We start from the raw sequence: 14,551 nt of genomic DNA, 5'->3' as shown, positions 1-14,551 counted from the left end.
CCTACATGGCAAGTTGGAGAATTAGTGATGAGTGAGTCAGTGAAGGCTTTGACTTTTATTAGTATGTAAACATATATATACATAAACATATATATACATATCTACATATACACATATCTACATATGCATTTCTACATATACATATATATATATATATATATATATATATACATATACACATCCACATATATATACATGTACACATCCATATATATATACATGTACACATCCATATATATATATATATATATATATATATATATATATATATATATATACACATACCAACATATATATATACACATACATATACACACATACATACACACACACATACATATATACATATACACATACATATATATACTGTATATACACACATACATACATTCATACACACACATATATATATATATATATATATATATATATACACATACAGACACATATATATACATATACATATTTACAAATCTACATATATATACATTTTTACATATATATACACATATATATACATATCTACATATATATATACTGTATATATAGACATACATACATATATACAGTATATATCTATATCTATCTATCTTTATCTAAATCCCCGCGAAGTACTGCTTTTAAATTTTTATTAAGAAGAAAAGAAAACCTTTTTAAATTGAGGGAAAATATACCAATAACAATTTGTTAAGGATCTGTTTTTTTGTGAAGCAGCCTTAACACAGCTTTTCCGCTGTTTTATAAACGAACGTCATATAAGGTCTTCCTTTTTACTTGCTTCGCCAAGGAAGGAGCCTTTTTATTTAATCCACGGGTTCTTAGCTTTTTTTTTTCTTTTTTTACGATTGTTATAGTTCTGTTTGTATACCACGTTGTCAGTTCAGCACTCCGGCTGTAATATGATCAAGCCGTGCAAGCTTACTGTTAAGAATGCAACATATAGTTGTACAGGAGAAAAGCAATCATGCCTCAAATCAATGGCAACCTTTTGTAGGTCTATGAACTTAATTTAAACTTTAAGTTTACACGGTGCTTTGTTTCCGACGTGCTGCGTTCTACGTGCTGTTAGCTAAGACCCAGCACTTAAAAGTTTCTCGCTACAGCAATTTTTAATCCATTACAAAGTCATCGAAAGTCTCGTTTATACCTCGTGTCTTCTCATTAAACTTGTATCTCGCGAATATGGTATTGCAAACGGCAGCAGTAGCGTTTCTATATACTTAATTTAAACTTACATTTTACACCGTGCTTTGTTTCCACAGTATCGAAGTGATCACTGCATTCAGTCAGTTCACGTAAGCCGCTCTCTTGTGCCTTCTCAATTGTGTAACGAATGTTTTCTTCATCGCTCTTTGGGGCTCTTCCTTGTTTTCAGTTCACGTGATTACGTAGGAGGCGTGATGATGCGATACGTGACTGCGCCTCCTCCATTAGAGTATATGGACAAAAAAGAGGTTCCAGTTATGACCATTACGTGTAGAATTTCGAAATGAAACCTGCCTAACTTTTGTAAGTAAGCTGTAAGGAATGAGCCTGCCAAATTTCAGCCTTCCACCTACATGGGAAGTTGGAGAATTAGTGATGAGTGAGTGAGTCAGTCAGTCAGTCAGTCAGTCAGTCAGTGAGGGCTTTGCCTTTTATTAGTATAGATAACATGGCAGACGTTGTCGACCATTATGACCATTACGCGTAGAATTTCGAAATGAAACCTGCTTAACTTTTGTAAGTACGCTGTAAGGAATGAGCCTGCCAAATTTCAGCCTTCTACCTACACGGGAAGTTGGAGAATTAGTGATGAGTGAATCAGTGAGGGCTTTGCCTTTTATTAGTATAGACTAGCAAAATACCCGTGCTTCGCAGCGGAGAAGTAGTGTGTTAAAGAGGTTATGTAAACATATATATACATATACATATATATATATATATGCATATCTACATATACACATATCTACATATACATATATATATACACATATACATACATACATAGTGCGTTGTAACACGGGTTGTGATTGTTACATGGGAGGGAGACGACAAATCACAGCTTCTTGCTTTCTAATCGGGCCTGTGATTGGTGCTTTGACTGATGCCCAGATCCCACAGTATCTCCCCTTAGGAGAGGTGTTAGGCAAGTGTAATTGAATAGCCGTGCTGCAAATTTAGCTTTACACCTGTTTTTAAGGCTTATTGACTGAAAGGGGCTTTCATGAAAAAAGTTAGGGCTTTGCTGCAGGATACACCCTCCACAAGTTAAGGAAGTAAAAATAAAGGTATATATTTCTGTTTTATTTAAACCTTTTAAGTTTGTATGCGAGCGTTATGGTGGCACAGTGAAAGGTGCCAGTTAGGAGACCCGGGTTCGCTTCCCTGCGTGGAGTTTGAATGTTCTCCCCGTGTCTGTCTGGGTTTCCTCCGGGTACTCCGGTTTCCTCCCACAGTCCAAAGACATGCAGGTTAGGTGCATTGGCGATTCTAAATTGTCCCTGGTGTGTGGGTGTGTGCGCCCTGCGGTGGGCTGGCACCTTGCCCGGGGTTTGTTTCCTGCCTTGTGCCCTGTGTTGGCAGGGATAGGCTCCTGTATTTAGGATATAGCAGGTTGGATAATGGATGGATGGACATTTGTATGCATAGCCCCATTTGCCCGTTTTTGTTTTTTTTCTTTCTTCAGTAATATTTCAGCAAACCCGGAGCTTGTCAGTTCAAATCCTGGTACTGACACCACTGTGTGACCCTGAGGAAGTCACTTCACCTGCCTGTGCTGCAAAAAACAAAAGTAATGTAACAAATTGTACCTCAGATGTTGCAAGTTGCTGGAATAAAGGCATAAGTCAAATAGATAAATATGTATTATACACATAGGAACTATTAATTTATTTTCAGTTAAGTCATCTGCAGCAAAACTTTATAAATGTGGGTTTCTCCTTTTTAGATAGTGCAAACTGTTTCTTCTTCATTGAGGTTTTCTCTTGGAGAGCTTTTTTAATTTCATTGAAAATTAAAGCAGCTGCCAAAATATGTAGCTTTCTTATTAATTTTTCAACATTGTATAAAATAACTTTATAAAGTAACATAAAAGGTTTAAATACTGGTTATCCTTTTACACTAAAATATTACTAAAGATATACCAAAAAAGTAAAATGCATATGTTGTTTTTCATTAAGGAGATTAAATATTACTGAAGAAAGAAAAAAAAACTAAAACAGCCAAATGGGGCTATGCATACGAATTTAAAAGGTTTAAATAAAACAGAAATATATACCTTTATTTTTACTTCCTTAACTTGTGGAGGGTGTATCCTGTAGCAAAGCCCTAACTTTTTTCGTGAAAGCCCGTTTCAGTCAATAAGTCTTAAAAAGAGGTGTAAAGATATTGACAATAAGCTTCGCAAACCCACCAAGACATGGAATCGTTTAAATCAAGGCGCGAGTTGAAAAACACCATCCCATACTATTAGGTAAAGATTAACACATTTCTATATGTATTGTAAGCATACAATACAACTGATAATATGTTGCGCTTATTTATCTGGTGTACCGACATTTTTGTGCGTTTAACGGCTTAAATCCAACGTGGTTTGTGCCCTTCAGAATGAAAACAGTTTGCATTTACCTTTTCAATAAAAGGCGAGCTTTTAAGCCTGAGAAATCACCCCGTAAATGCACACGTTTAATTGCACATGTGTTAATATGTATGCTTACACACTGTTTCTTCTTCATTGAGGTTTTCTCTAGTATGTAGATCGGTGTAATTACATTCACGGCATTCATAGTCTGAATCACAATCTGATTGTATAGGTGGTTACCTACCAGGTAACGCTTATGGTTGGCCAGCAAATCAGCTAACATCAGCCATGGTGCCTTTAGTTGTGAGAAGCAGATCATAGAATGGTTGAAAATAGTTTACTCTCAAATAATACAAAGAGTATGCAACACGTGTTTCGCCCTAATTCTTGGCTCATCAGGCGTAAGGCAAGTGTAGTTGAATAGCGGCGCGTCATTGAATAGCGGCACTGCAAGTTTAGCTTCTTTTCAATAAAGTCAGGCGTTAGGCAAGTGTCATTGAATAGCGGCGCGTCAGTGAAGAGCGGCGCTGCAAGTTTAGTTTCTTTTCAATAAAGTCAGACGTTAGGCAAGTGTCATTGAATAGCGGCGCGTCATTGAAGAGCGGCGCTGCAAGTTTAGTTTCTTTTCAATAAAGTCAGGCGTTAGGCAAGTATCATTGAATAGCGGCACTGCAAGTTTAGTTTCTTTTCAATAAAGTCAGGCATTAGGCAAGTGTCATAGAATAGCGGCGGCGCTGCAAGTTTAGTTTCTTTTCAATAAAGTCAGGCGTTAGGCAAGTGTCATTGAATAGCGGCACGTCATTGAAGAGCGGCGCTGCAAGTTTAGTTTCTTTTCAATAAAGTCAGACATTAGGCAAGTGTCATTGAATAGCGGCGCGTCATTGAAGAGCGGCACTGCAAGTTTAGTTTCTTTTCAATAAAGTCAGGCGTTAGGCAATTGTTATTGAATAACGACACTGCAAGTTTAGTTTCTTTTCAATAAAGTCAGGCGATAGGCAAGTGTCATTGAATAGCGGCGCGTCATTGAAGAGCGGCGCTGCAAGTTTAGTTTCTTTTCAATAAAGTCAGGCGTTAGGCAAGTGTCATAGAATAGCGGTGGCGCTGCAAGTTTGGTTTCTTTTCAATAAAGTCAGGCGTTAGGCAAGTGTCATTGAATAGTGGCGGCACTGCAAGTTTAGTTTCTTTTCAATAAAGTCAGGTGCGCTTTGCAGAGGCGAAGTTCTGCTTTTAAATTTTTATTAAGAAGAAAAGAAAACCTTATTAAACTGAGGGAAAATATACCAATAACAATTTGTTAAGGATCTGTTTTTTTGTGAAGCTGCCTTTACACAGCCTGTCCGCTGTTTTATAAACGAACGCCATATAAGGCCGTCCTTTCTCCTTCACAGTCAGTTCACGTGATTACGAGCTGCCGTTCATTACTGTATATGGACAAAAAAGAGGTTCCAGTTATGACCGTTACACTTTGAATTTTGAAATGAAACCTGCCTAACTTTTGTAAGTAAGCTGTAAGGAATGAGCCTGCCAAATTTCAGCCTTCCACCTACAAGGGAAGTTGGAGAATTAGTGATGAGTGAGTGAGTGAGTGAGTGAGTCAGTCAGTCAGTCAGTCAGTCAGTCAGTCAGTCAGTCAGTCAGTCAGTCAGTCAGTGAGGGCTTTGCCTTTTATTAGTATAGATATAACCAAAGAAAAAATATCATTCAATTTACATGTTGCTGTCAATGAGTTAAAGACCCAAGCTCAAATGTCAATCAACAGAAAGATGATATGTATTCTTGATGGTGCAGAGGTAAGAACTGCTGCCTTATAATCAAAAGTTTCTGTGTTCGAGTCCTGGTGCCCCACATTTTGAGTAGTGACCTGCTATTATTATTACCATAATATAATAAAAACATACATTTGATTTGAGTCTGTAACACCCGGTGTAAATTTTGGCTACTTGTAAAAGTAAGCCCTTTTTTTCATTCAGTTTTATTCTGTCAGTGACATTCACATGATACAACAAACTTGCCTCTCCCTCTCTGAGTTGATGACGTCTATGTCCATTCTTTTCACAAGAGCAGTGATACTTTTAACAACACTAATATATACGTGCACACACTTTCACACACACATATATTATTTTATAATCATAATTTGATTGTCAATGATTGATTCCTTTGGATTTAAACGAATAGTGTATTCTCGTACACTTACAACATGTGAGTTACCAATGTTATAATGAATTATACATTTAAACATGAATAAAACCCCATTCTAAGTGCATAATTCAATGCATGGAATTCAAAACTAAAAAGACAGACTACAAAAGAGTGTACTACTAAACAGAATAAATAAACCAAACAATATTCTGTCCATACCTGAGTCGTTCTGATATTGCAGGGGGCTTTAGATTTTTAGGTTTCTCTGATGTCTTACTGGAATGTGATTTCAGATTTGTATCTTTTTTGTGTCCTTCATTAGCTGCAGAGATGGGAGCATCAGGTGCTGGTGAACTGTCAGCTGTTTGTTTCTGTTGATAGAATTACATAGATTTGCATGTTTATGCTTTACTAAATGCATATCATTTCTGTATTCATAGTTAAGATAGCAAATTATTAGCATTTAGAAAACACAAACAAATGTGAATAATGCAATCATTTAAAAATAAAACCACAATAACATTTAAAGAGAAATTATGAGACTCCACTTTTTGTATACTCAGTACTGTAGTATGTTTGTTAAATTGTATGATAGTTACCATGAAATAAAAACACAGATGAGAACTGTAAAAATCCTGTTAAAACTAAACTTCTAAAAGATTGCCATTTGTCTGTAGAGAACCCTGAAGTACACTCTTATGCCTCTACTTCATAAACATATTGCGACACTCTGTAAGAAGCGTTTGAATGTAGGTGACAATAAAAAATAACTTTCTTCTACTTTAAACTGGGTTGATCCATCTGTTTATGAAAGTGCACATTTAATGCAAAATTACATAAATGCATATGATATACTGCACCAGTGCCCAACTTAAACATGAAAATCAATAAGTAAGCTCAATACAGACTCAGCATAAGATGAATATGAAGGTGTAAATGAAGATGAAATATTGTATTTATCAGCTCTTCATCATTTCAGTTCTTGTCTAAGGTGAAATATGAAAAACATGACACAGTGTTGCTTGTGATCACTGCCGAACCTTTGCTTCTTACTCAACAAATGCACAATGATGAATGTCTGGTAAAGGTTATACTTTATTACTAACAAAAAAAAAATAAAGGCCTTAAAGCTGAAAATTACAGATTTGTGTTGGGCAACATGTACTAAAAATCACATCATACAATATTATTCAATGATTGTATCATGATAGATAGATAGATAGATAGATAGATAGATAGATAGATAGATAGATAGATAGATAGATAGATAGATAGATAGATAGATAGATAGATAGATAGATAGATAGATAGATAGATAGATAGATAGATACTTTATTAATCCCAAGGGGAAATTCGCATACTCCAGCAGCAGCATACTGATAAAAACAATATTAATTAAAGAGTGATAAATGCAGGTACAACAGACAATAACTTTGTATAATGTTAACGTTTACCCCCCCCAGGTGGAATTGAAGAGTCGCATAGTGTGGGGGAGGAATGATCTCCTCAGTCTGTCAGTGGAGCAGGACAGTGACAGCAGTCTCTTGCTAAAGCTGCTCCTCTGTCTGGAGATGACACTGTTTAGTGGATGCAGTGAATTCTCCATGATTGACAGGAGCCTGCTCAGTGCCTGTCGCTCCACCACAGATGTAAAACTGTCCAGCTCCATGCCTACAATACAGCCTGCCTTTCTCACCAGTTTGTCCAGGTGTGAGGCGTCCTTCTTCTTTATGCTGCCTCCCCAGCACACCACTGCGTAGAAGAGGGCGCTCGGCACAACCGTCTGATGGAACATCTGCAGCATCTTATTGCAGATGTTGAAGGACGCCAGCCTTCTAAGGAAGTATAGTCGGCTCTGTCTTCACTTGCACAGAGCATCAGTATTGGCAGTCCAGTCCAATTTATCATCCAGCTGCACTCCCAGATATTTATAGTTCTGCACCCTCTGCACACAGTCACCACTGATAATCATGGGGTCCAGGGGTCCCAGGCCCTGGGCCTCCTAAAATCCTCCACCAGCTCCTTGGTTTTGCTGGTGTTCAGGTGTAGGTGGTTTAAGTTGCACCATTTAACAAAGTCCTTGATTAGGTTCCTATACTCCTCCTCCTGCCCACTCCTGATGCAGCCCACGATAGCAGTGTCGTCAACGAACTTTTGCATGTGGCAGGACTCCAAGTTGTATTGGAAGTCCAATGTATATAGGCTGAACAGGACGGAGAAAGTACAGTCCCCTGTGGAGATCCTGTGTTGCTGACCACAATGTCAGACCTGCAGTTCCCGAGACGCACATACTGAGGTCTGTCTGTAAGAAAGTTCACAATCCATGCCACCAGGTATGAATCTACTCCCATCACTGTCAGCTTGTCTCCAAGGAGCAGAGGTTGGATGGTGTTGAAGGTGCTAGAGAAGTCCAGAAACATAATTCTTACAGCACCGCTGCCTCTGTCCAAGTGGGAGAGGGATCAGTGTAGCATAGATGATGGCATCCTCCGCTCCCACCTTCTCCTGGTATGCGAACTGCAGAGGGTCGAGGGCATGGCGGACCTGTGGCCTCAGGTGATGAAGCAGCAGCAGCTCCTTGGTCTTCATCACATGCGACGTCACAGCGACAGGCCGGAAGTTATTCAGCTCACTAGGACGTGATACCTTTGGTACTGGGGTGATTCAAGATGTTTTCCAAAGCCTCGGGACTCTCCCCTGTTCCAGGCTCAGGTTGAAGATGTGCTGTAGAGGACTCCCCAGCTCCAGCGCACAGGCCTTCAACAGTCGGGGCGATACTCCATCTGGACCCACTGCTTTGCTGGCATGAAGTCTCCTCAGCTCTCTGCTTACCTGGGCTGCTGTAATTGTGAGTGGGGGGGGGGGGGGACTCTCACCTATGCTGGTATCAGCAGAAGGATGGGTGGAGGGTGCAGTACTCTGAGGTGAGAATGGGGTTAGGGTGGTCAAACCTGTTTAAGAAGTTGTTCATCTGGTTTGCTCTCTCCATGTCTCTCTCGATGGTGGCACTCCGCTTCGAGCTGCAGCCAGTGATGATCTTCATCCCGTCCCACACTTCCTTCATGCTGTTGTTCTGCAACTTCTGCTCCAGCTTTCTCCTGTACTGCTCTTTACTCTACTCAGATTTCCTTCTGCACGCGCTTGAGCTCATGCTGATCACCGCCTTTAAAAGCCCTTTTCTTCTGGTTCAAAAGGCCCTTGATGTCACTTGCAATCTATGACTTGTTGTTAGTATAGCAGCGTACTGTTCTTACTGGAACTACAATGTCCATACAGAAGTTGATGTAGTCAGTAGTATAGTCAACAACCTCCTCAATGTTCTCACTATGTGATCCCTGCAGGATATCCCATTCCGTAGTTGCATTTATATGTGTGTACATAATGAACCATAACAGTTATGTGGGCACGAGAAGCTACTTAAAAAGGCTAAATGTTAATAAAAAGCTATGTATTATTTAAAAACATAATACAGCATGATGTAAGTGTAATTAGTTTTAACACAGTTAAAATGATCATTTACAGATCAAAATTAAAAGCAGCAGCCATATGTTTTACTTATTATTTAAACATTAAAAAGCAGTGTCCTCTCTTTTATTTGCATTTTCTTGTAGAACAAGGTTATCTTAACACTAGGACTGTCAGAACAAATATTACTCTTCAAATATACAGAAACTCAATTGTGTTTAAAAAAACCTTATTCAAAGGCAAAAATGTAAACTAAGTTTATTTTTACTTGCACTCATTTTTAGTATTGTACTACTCCAGACAAATTATACAGTACAATACTGCAGTATTGTATGAATCTGCTTTTGTTTATCACTCACAGGGCCAGCCTATTTTTCTTAATAGTAAGCTTTTTTGTCACTAATAAAATAACAATCCACTACTTCTTAAAAGTAACTGTTCACACAGCATTTTTGGTCTAATTTTTCTATCCCTCTGCCCCACTCTTGGATCTACCTATATAGTGAGAACAGAGCTTTAAACAATTCTCTAGTACCTCAAATGTCACTTGACCTGATAACCAAAAAAAAAATCAGGTCACCTGTATTACATTTTTACTTCACTATAAAAGAGATTCGGTTTAGATTAGTCACTTATGATACTGTACTTCTTGACCAATTACATACCCCCAAAATACTGATCCTGTGCCCTAAACTGCAAAGTATCAGTTCACATCCTGCACAGCCAATCTGTTGTAACCTTCTGAGTTTATTTTCTTCATTTAGCCATGGAACTAATTATAGCTTACTCACCTTATGCTTCATTTTAATATTTTGTTCTTTATCATTTGTTAACATAGTATTTTCCTGATGAACACTCAAACCAATTTTATAGATTTTTTATAAGTTGCTTTTAATTAACAGTATCTGCTAAATAAATAATAATATATATATATAGTTACACATGCACATCTGGGAACCATCTTCCGGGCTCTGAGGGGGTACGCAGTTCCCCCCAGGACAAGTATTGTCTCCTTTTTCTCCAGCAATGAGCTGCTGCCTAGGAAGGATGCCTAACTACATGTCTAAGCCCCAAGAAGGCTTTAAATGGCTATAAAAAGGAACTGTTCCCAGAAGGTGGCGTCTCACATTGGCATGACCATCACTGAAAACAGAGTTCCCTCTAATTAACACTGGAGGCTCAAGGCAAATCAACAACTTTGTTTGGTTTCTGTTATATGGGCCATTGTGCCATATCTTTTTGTTGTTTATTAGTAAACGAAGTAACCTGGTTGGTATCCCAACCATTGTTTGTAGTATATTGATTTCTCTTTGGTCATGTTACATTGGTATAGTCAACAGGATGACTGAACCAGTGGACCTATCCAAGCTGGTAAAACAGCTTGCACAACAAGTGGACGAACTACAACTGCTTGTACTGGCCCAGTAAAATGAATTGGGAGAGGTCAAAGCTGAAGGCATCATGAAGGTGCGAGGCATTAATCCTGATGTGCCTGAAAGAAGACATTGAAACATACCTATTAATATTTGAGCACACTGCGACTTAACAATGATGGCTTGAAGAGAAGGGCACATATATTATGCCCCTTTCTTTCTGTAGCGGCACAAAACACCTATTATGATATGGACCAGCACGCTTCCGATGACTACCCAACCCTCAAGTGAGAGAGGCTAACCAGATACAGGTGAACACTGTCAGACGCAACACTGCCAGGACTGGAGATGCAACTCCAAGTGACCAAAACCCTCAAGTGAGAGAGGCTAACCAGATACAGGTGAACACTGTCAGACGCAACACTGCCAGGACTGGAGATGCAACTCCAAGTGACCAGCTCGGGCCAAAGCATTTAATATGTGGGAAAAACTGGCCCACTGGCTACACCCTGGGGAAAACACAGGGGAGCACATGATAGAGATGGTTGCTTGTATTTTCTTAATCCACATGCTCCCAAAACATTTGGACTGCCTGATTCACCATCAGTCTTGGGTGGATATGAAGGTCCTGGTTGAGATTACTGAGTGCCATCGCACGACTCTACAGACTGAATGTCCAGAGGAGTGGGGACACTCCCAGACCAAATGAACCTTCGGCTCAGAGGCCTCCCCATAGGAACCCGAATCTGGCTCCCACCAAGGGAAAGCAGCAGGCATCCTTTGGTACTACAAATGCAGCAAGCTTGGCCACCTGGTAACCAAGTGCCCACATCTCAACAGCACTATGGCGTGCGGCTAGACTCTTGGAGAAAGGTACTGTTACAATGTTGCATCTAACCCTGTCACAGTTCCCTTTTCAGAAGCAGTGACAGTATGGATGCAGAATACATGCACCCAATGAACATGAGTGAGAGAATAAAACTGAATTAAAAAAAACGCTAACCTTGTTACAGACTCAAATGGACTGTATGTTTTTATTCTGTACCAGTAACAATAAGAGTAGCTCACTATTCAAAACTGTAATTCCAGGAAGTGCCAAGAATCAAACCTGCAACATCTTGGTTATGAGTCAGCAGATCTTACCGCAGCACCACTCAAGTAGATGTGTCAGTGTTGTACCCTAACCCGATTTTGTTTTTTTGGTTATATTCTTTAATAAAAGCGTACTTGTTTTCTTATACATGTATCTTTTATGAAAGTGTTTCTTTGATATTTGGACTTCAGTCTTCACACATTATACACTTACAAAAGTTTCTGTTTTAGCTATGTGCTCAACATTTCTTGCCTCGCATTTCATGTCGCCCTACATTTACATAGATCTTTGTAGACATGGAACACACATGCAATGCATGTGTTCCAAATAACCATACATTATTTACCCTATACAACTCCAGGCAACTCTCACCTAGATAAACGGACTTGAGCTGGGAGAACATTTTGTCAGAGTTGAGCTGCGGTGGTGGGGGGATGGGATAGCAGTCTGCTTGCGCTGATTAACACATTTGCAAAACAAAAGGTTTTGTTCGCAGTCCACAAAGTCTGTAACTGCTTCTCACTGTTTGAGGTTTTCTATAGGAAACAGTCACAGGGTCTGCTCAACCTCATTAGGGAGGGGATGGCAGGAAGAGGAGGACCCATCCTCGCAACATCCTGGATTATACTGGATTATAGGACCACCTCACAAGTTTCAGCCTAGTACAGGAGCACATGTGGGCGGCACAAAGCACCCAGTCATGGCACTATAACCACAGGTCCTGTCTACGTGAGTTTCAACTGGGAGACCTCCCTACCTCCCACTCTAAACTCATGGCCTACTGGATGTAACCATTTGAAATACTGGATAGGAAGTGGAGTGTGTCTATCATGTCAGCCTACTTAGACCCTGGATGGACCAGACTAACGCTAGCTCTGCTTCAGTCTGAGAGGAGATGCTCTGGGCGGAGTGGTGGCTCTGAGGCTAGGGATCTGCACTGGCAATCGGAAGGTTGCCGGTTCGAATCCCGTAAATGCCAAAAGGGACTCTACTCTGTTGGGCCCTTAAGCAAGGCCCTTAACCTGCAATTGCTAAGCACTTTGAGTAGTGAGAAAAGCGCTATATAAATGCAAAAAATTATTATTATTATTATTATCTCTTGGCTGAAGGCCACCATCAATGTGGCCACCGGAGTGGTCGATGCCAAACTGGGGCACACTTTGTTGATAGCACATGATGTAATCACTCCTCCAGGAATCGTGGTTCATGAGCAGCACTATTGCCTCCCAGAGGTAAAGCAGGATGAAGCAGAGTTGGAGAGCAGGTGAATGCTGGAACTTAGCATTATTGAAGAAAAACACGGCACTTGGTCTAGTCCTATCGTCCTTTTCACAATGCCCGATGGGAGGTGGCATTTCTGCAGTGAATTCTGATAGCTCAATCTGGTTTCCAGTTTTGACGCCTATTCCATGCTGAGGGTGGATGATCTTCTAGAATGCCTAGGCAACACCCAGTACCTGTACACCCTGCACAAAGTTATTGGCAGTTTCCACTGATGGAGTCAGCCAAGGAGAAAACAGCGTTCAGCACCCCCAATCAACATGGGCAGTACTGTGCCTTACCCTTTGGATTCACAGGGCCCCAGCCCCTTCCAATGTCTGATGGACAGACTGCTTAAGCACCATAGTGCCTATAATGCTGCTTACCTAGATGATGTAATGATCTATTCCAGTGCCTGTAAGGACCACATATGACCTCTCTCTCTGCAACCAGAAAGCTGATGAGCCATTGCTTCTTTGAGGAGCTGAAAGCTTAGATCACTTGTCACTACTGGTAGCATGAGACAGTACTTGCAGCCGATTCTGGTTATAGAGGTAGTCCAGCTTCTCCAGGATGGCACATCCATACATGCTGTCACAAGAAGGTTTGCTATGTCCCTGAGAGCATGGAAGAGATACCAGGAGACGGGCCGCTACACAAGGAGAGCTGGGCAGGGTCATAGAACAGCATCAACCTAGCAGCAGAACTGGTATCTGCTCCTTTGTGCAAGGAGGAACTGGAGAAGCACTGCCAGGGCCCTACAGAATGACCTCCAGCTGGCTACTAGTGTACATGTTTCTGACCAAACTGTCAGAAGCAGACTCCATGAGGGAGGCATAAGGGCCTGACATCCTCTAGTGGGACCTGTACCCACAGCCCACCATTGTGCAGCTCGGTTGCCAGAGAATACCACAATTGGCAGCTCTGCCATTGATGTCCTGTTCTCTTCACAGATGAGAGCAGGTTCACACTGAGCACATGTGACAGACATGAAAGAGTCTGGAGACACTGTGGCGAATGTTATGCAGCCTGCAACATCACCCAGCATGACCGGTTTGGTGGTGAGTCAGTGATGGTCTGAGGAGGCATATCCTTGGAGGGTCTCACAGACGTACATGTGCTAGGCAACAGTACCCTAACCGCTGTTAGGTACCAGGATGAAATCCCCAGAACCATTGTCAAACCTTACATTAGTGCAGTGGGCCCTGGGTTTCTCCTCGTGCAGCATAATACTCAATGCAGCCAGAATGTGTAGGCAGTTCCAGGATGATGGAATTGATGCCATTGACTGCGCATCCCCCAGCTCTTCTCATGTAACAGCCCATCTCCTGGAATTTCAGGACAGCACATATGGATATGCCATACTGGAGGAGCTGGACTACCTGTCCAATCTGAATTAGCTGCAGGTACTGCCTCTTGCTACCAGTAATTAGAAGGACAATAGCAAAATACCAAACTAGAGTAGAATCAGTCAGGAAGGATAAGAAGAGAGCAATTGTCTGTGGCCATCACCTGCAAAACCATTCCCTTTTTGGGGGTTGTCTTGCTGTTGCCTCTCCAGTGTTTCCTAATTAGACAGACTGATAACCCAGATGCGTAACTGACTTGGTGTTAGACTGTGATGGTTAAGTTTTCCCTTAATTTTTTTTAAGTAGT

At 40.7% G+C, this 14,551-nt stretch overlaps 1 protein-coding gene across 1 annotated transcript in view; it reads right to left on the bottom strand.

Annotated features, from left to right (window-relative positions):
• The window catches only part of LOC114643482 (E3 ubiquitin-protein ligase rnf213-alpha), a 97,226-nt gene that overhangs the window by 34,314 nt on the left and 48,361 nt on the right, over window positions 1–14,551 (bottom strand). Inside the window, exon 4 of the mRNA XM_051918955.1 lies at window positions 5,924–6,075. Within this exon, the coding sequence (XP_051774915.1) occupies window positions 5,924–6,075 (152 nt within the window). The remainder of the gene's footprint in view (window positions 1–5,923; window positions 6,076–14,551) is intronic.

Source organism: Erpetoichthys calabaricus, chromosome 14, assembly GCF_900747795.2.
Source record: "Erpetoichthys calabaricus chromosome 14, fErpCal1.3, whole genome shotgun sequence".
In the NCBI taxonomy this organism is placed as follows: Eukaryota; Metazoa; Chordata; class Cladistia; order Polypteriformes; family Polypteridae; genus Erpetoichthys; species Erpetoichthys calabaricus.
Note: the sequence above shows the minus strand (reverse complement) of the source record. Positions and strands in the feature narration are given on the sequence as shown.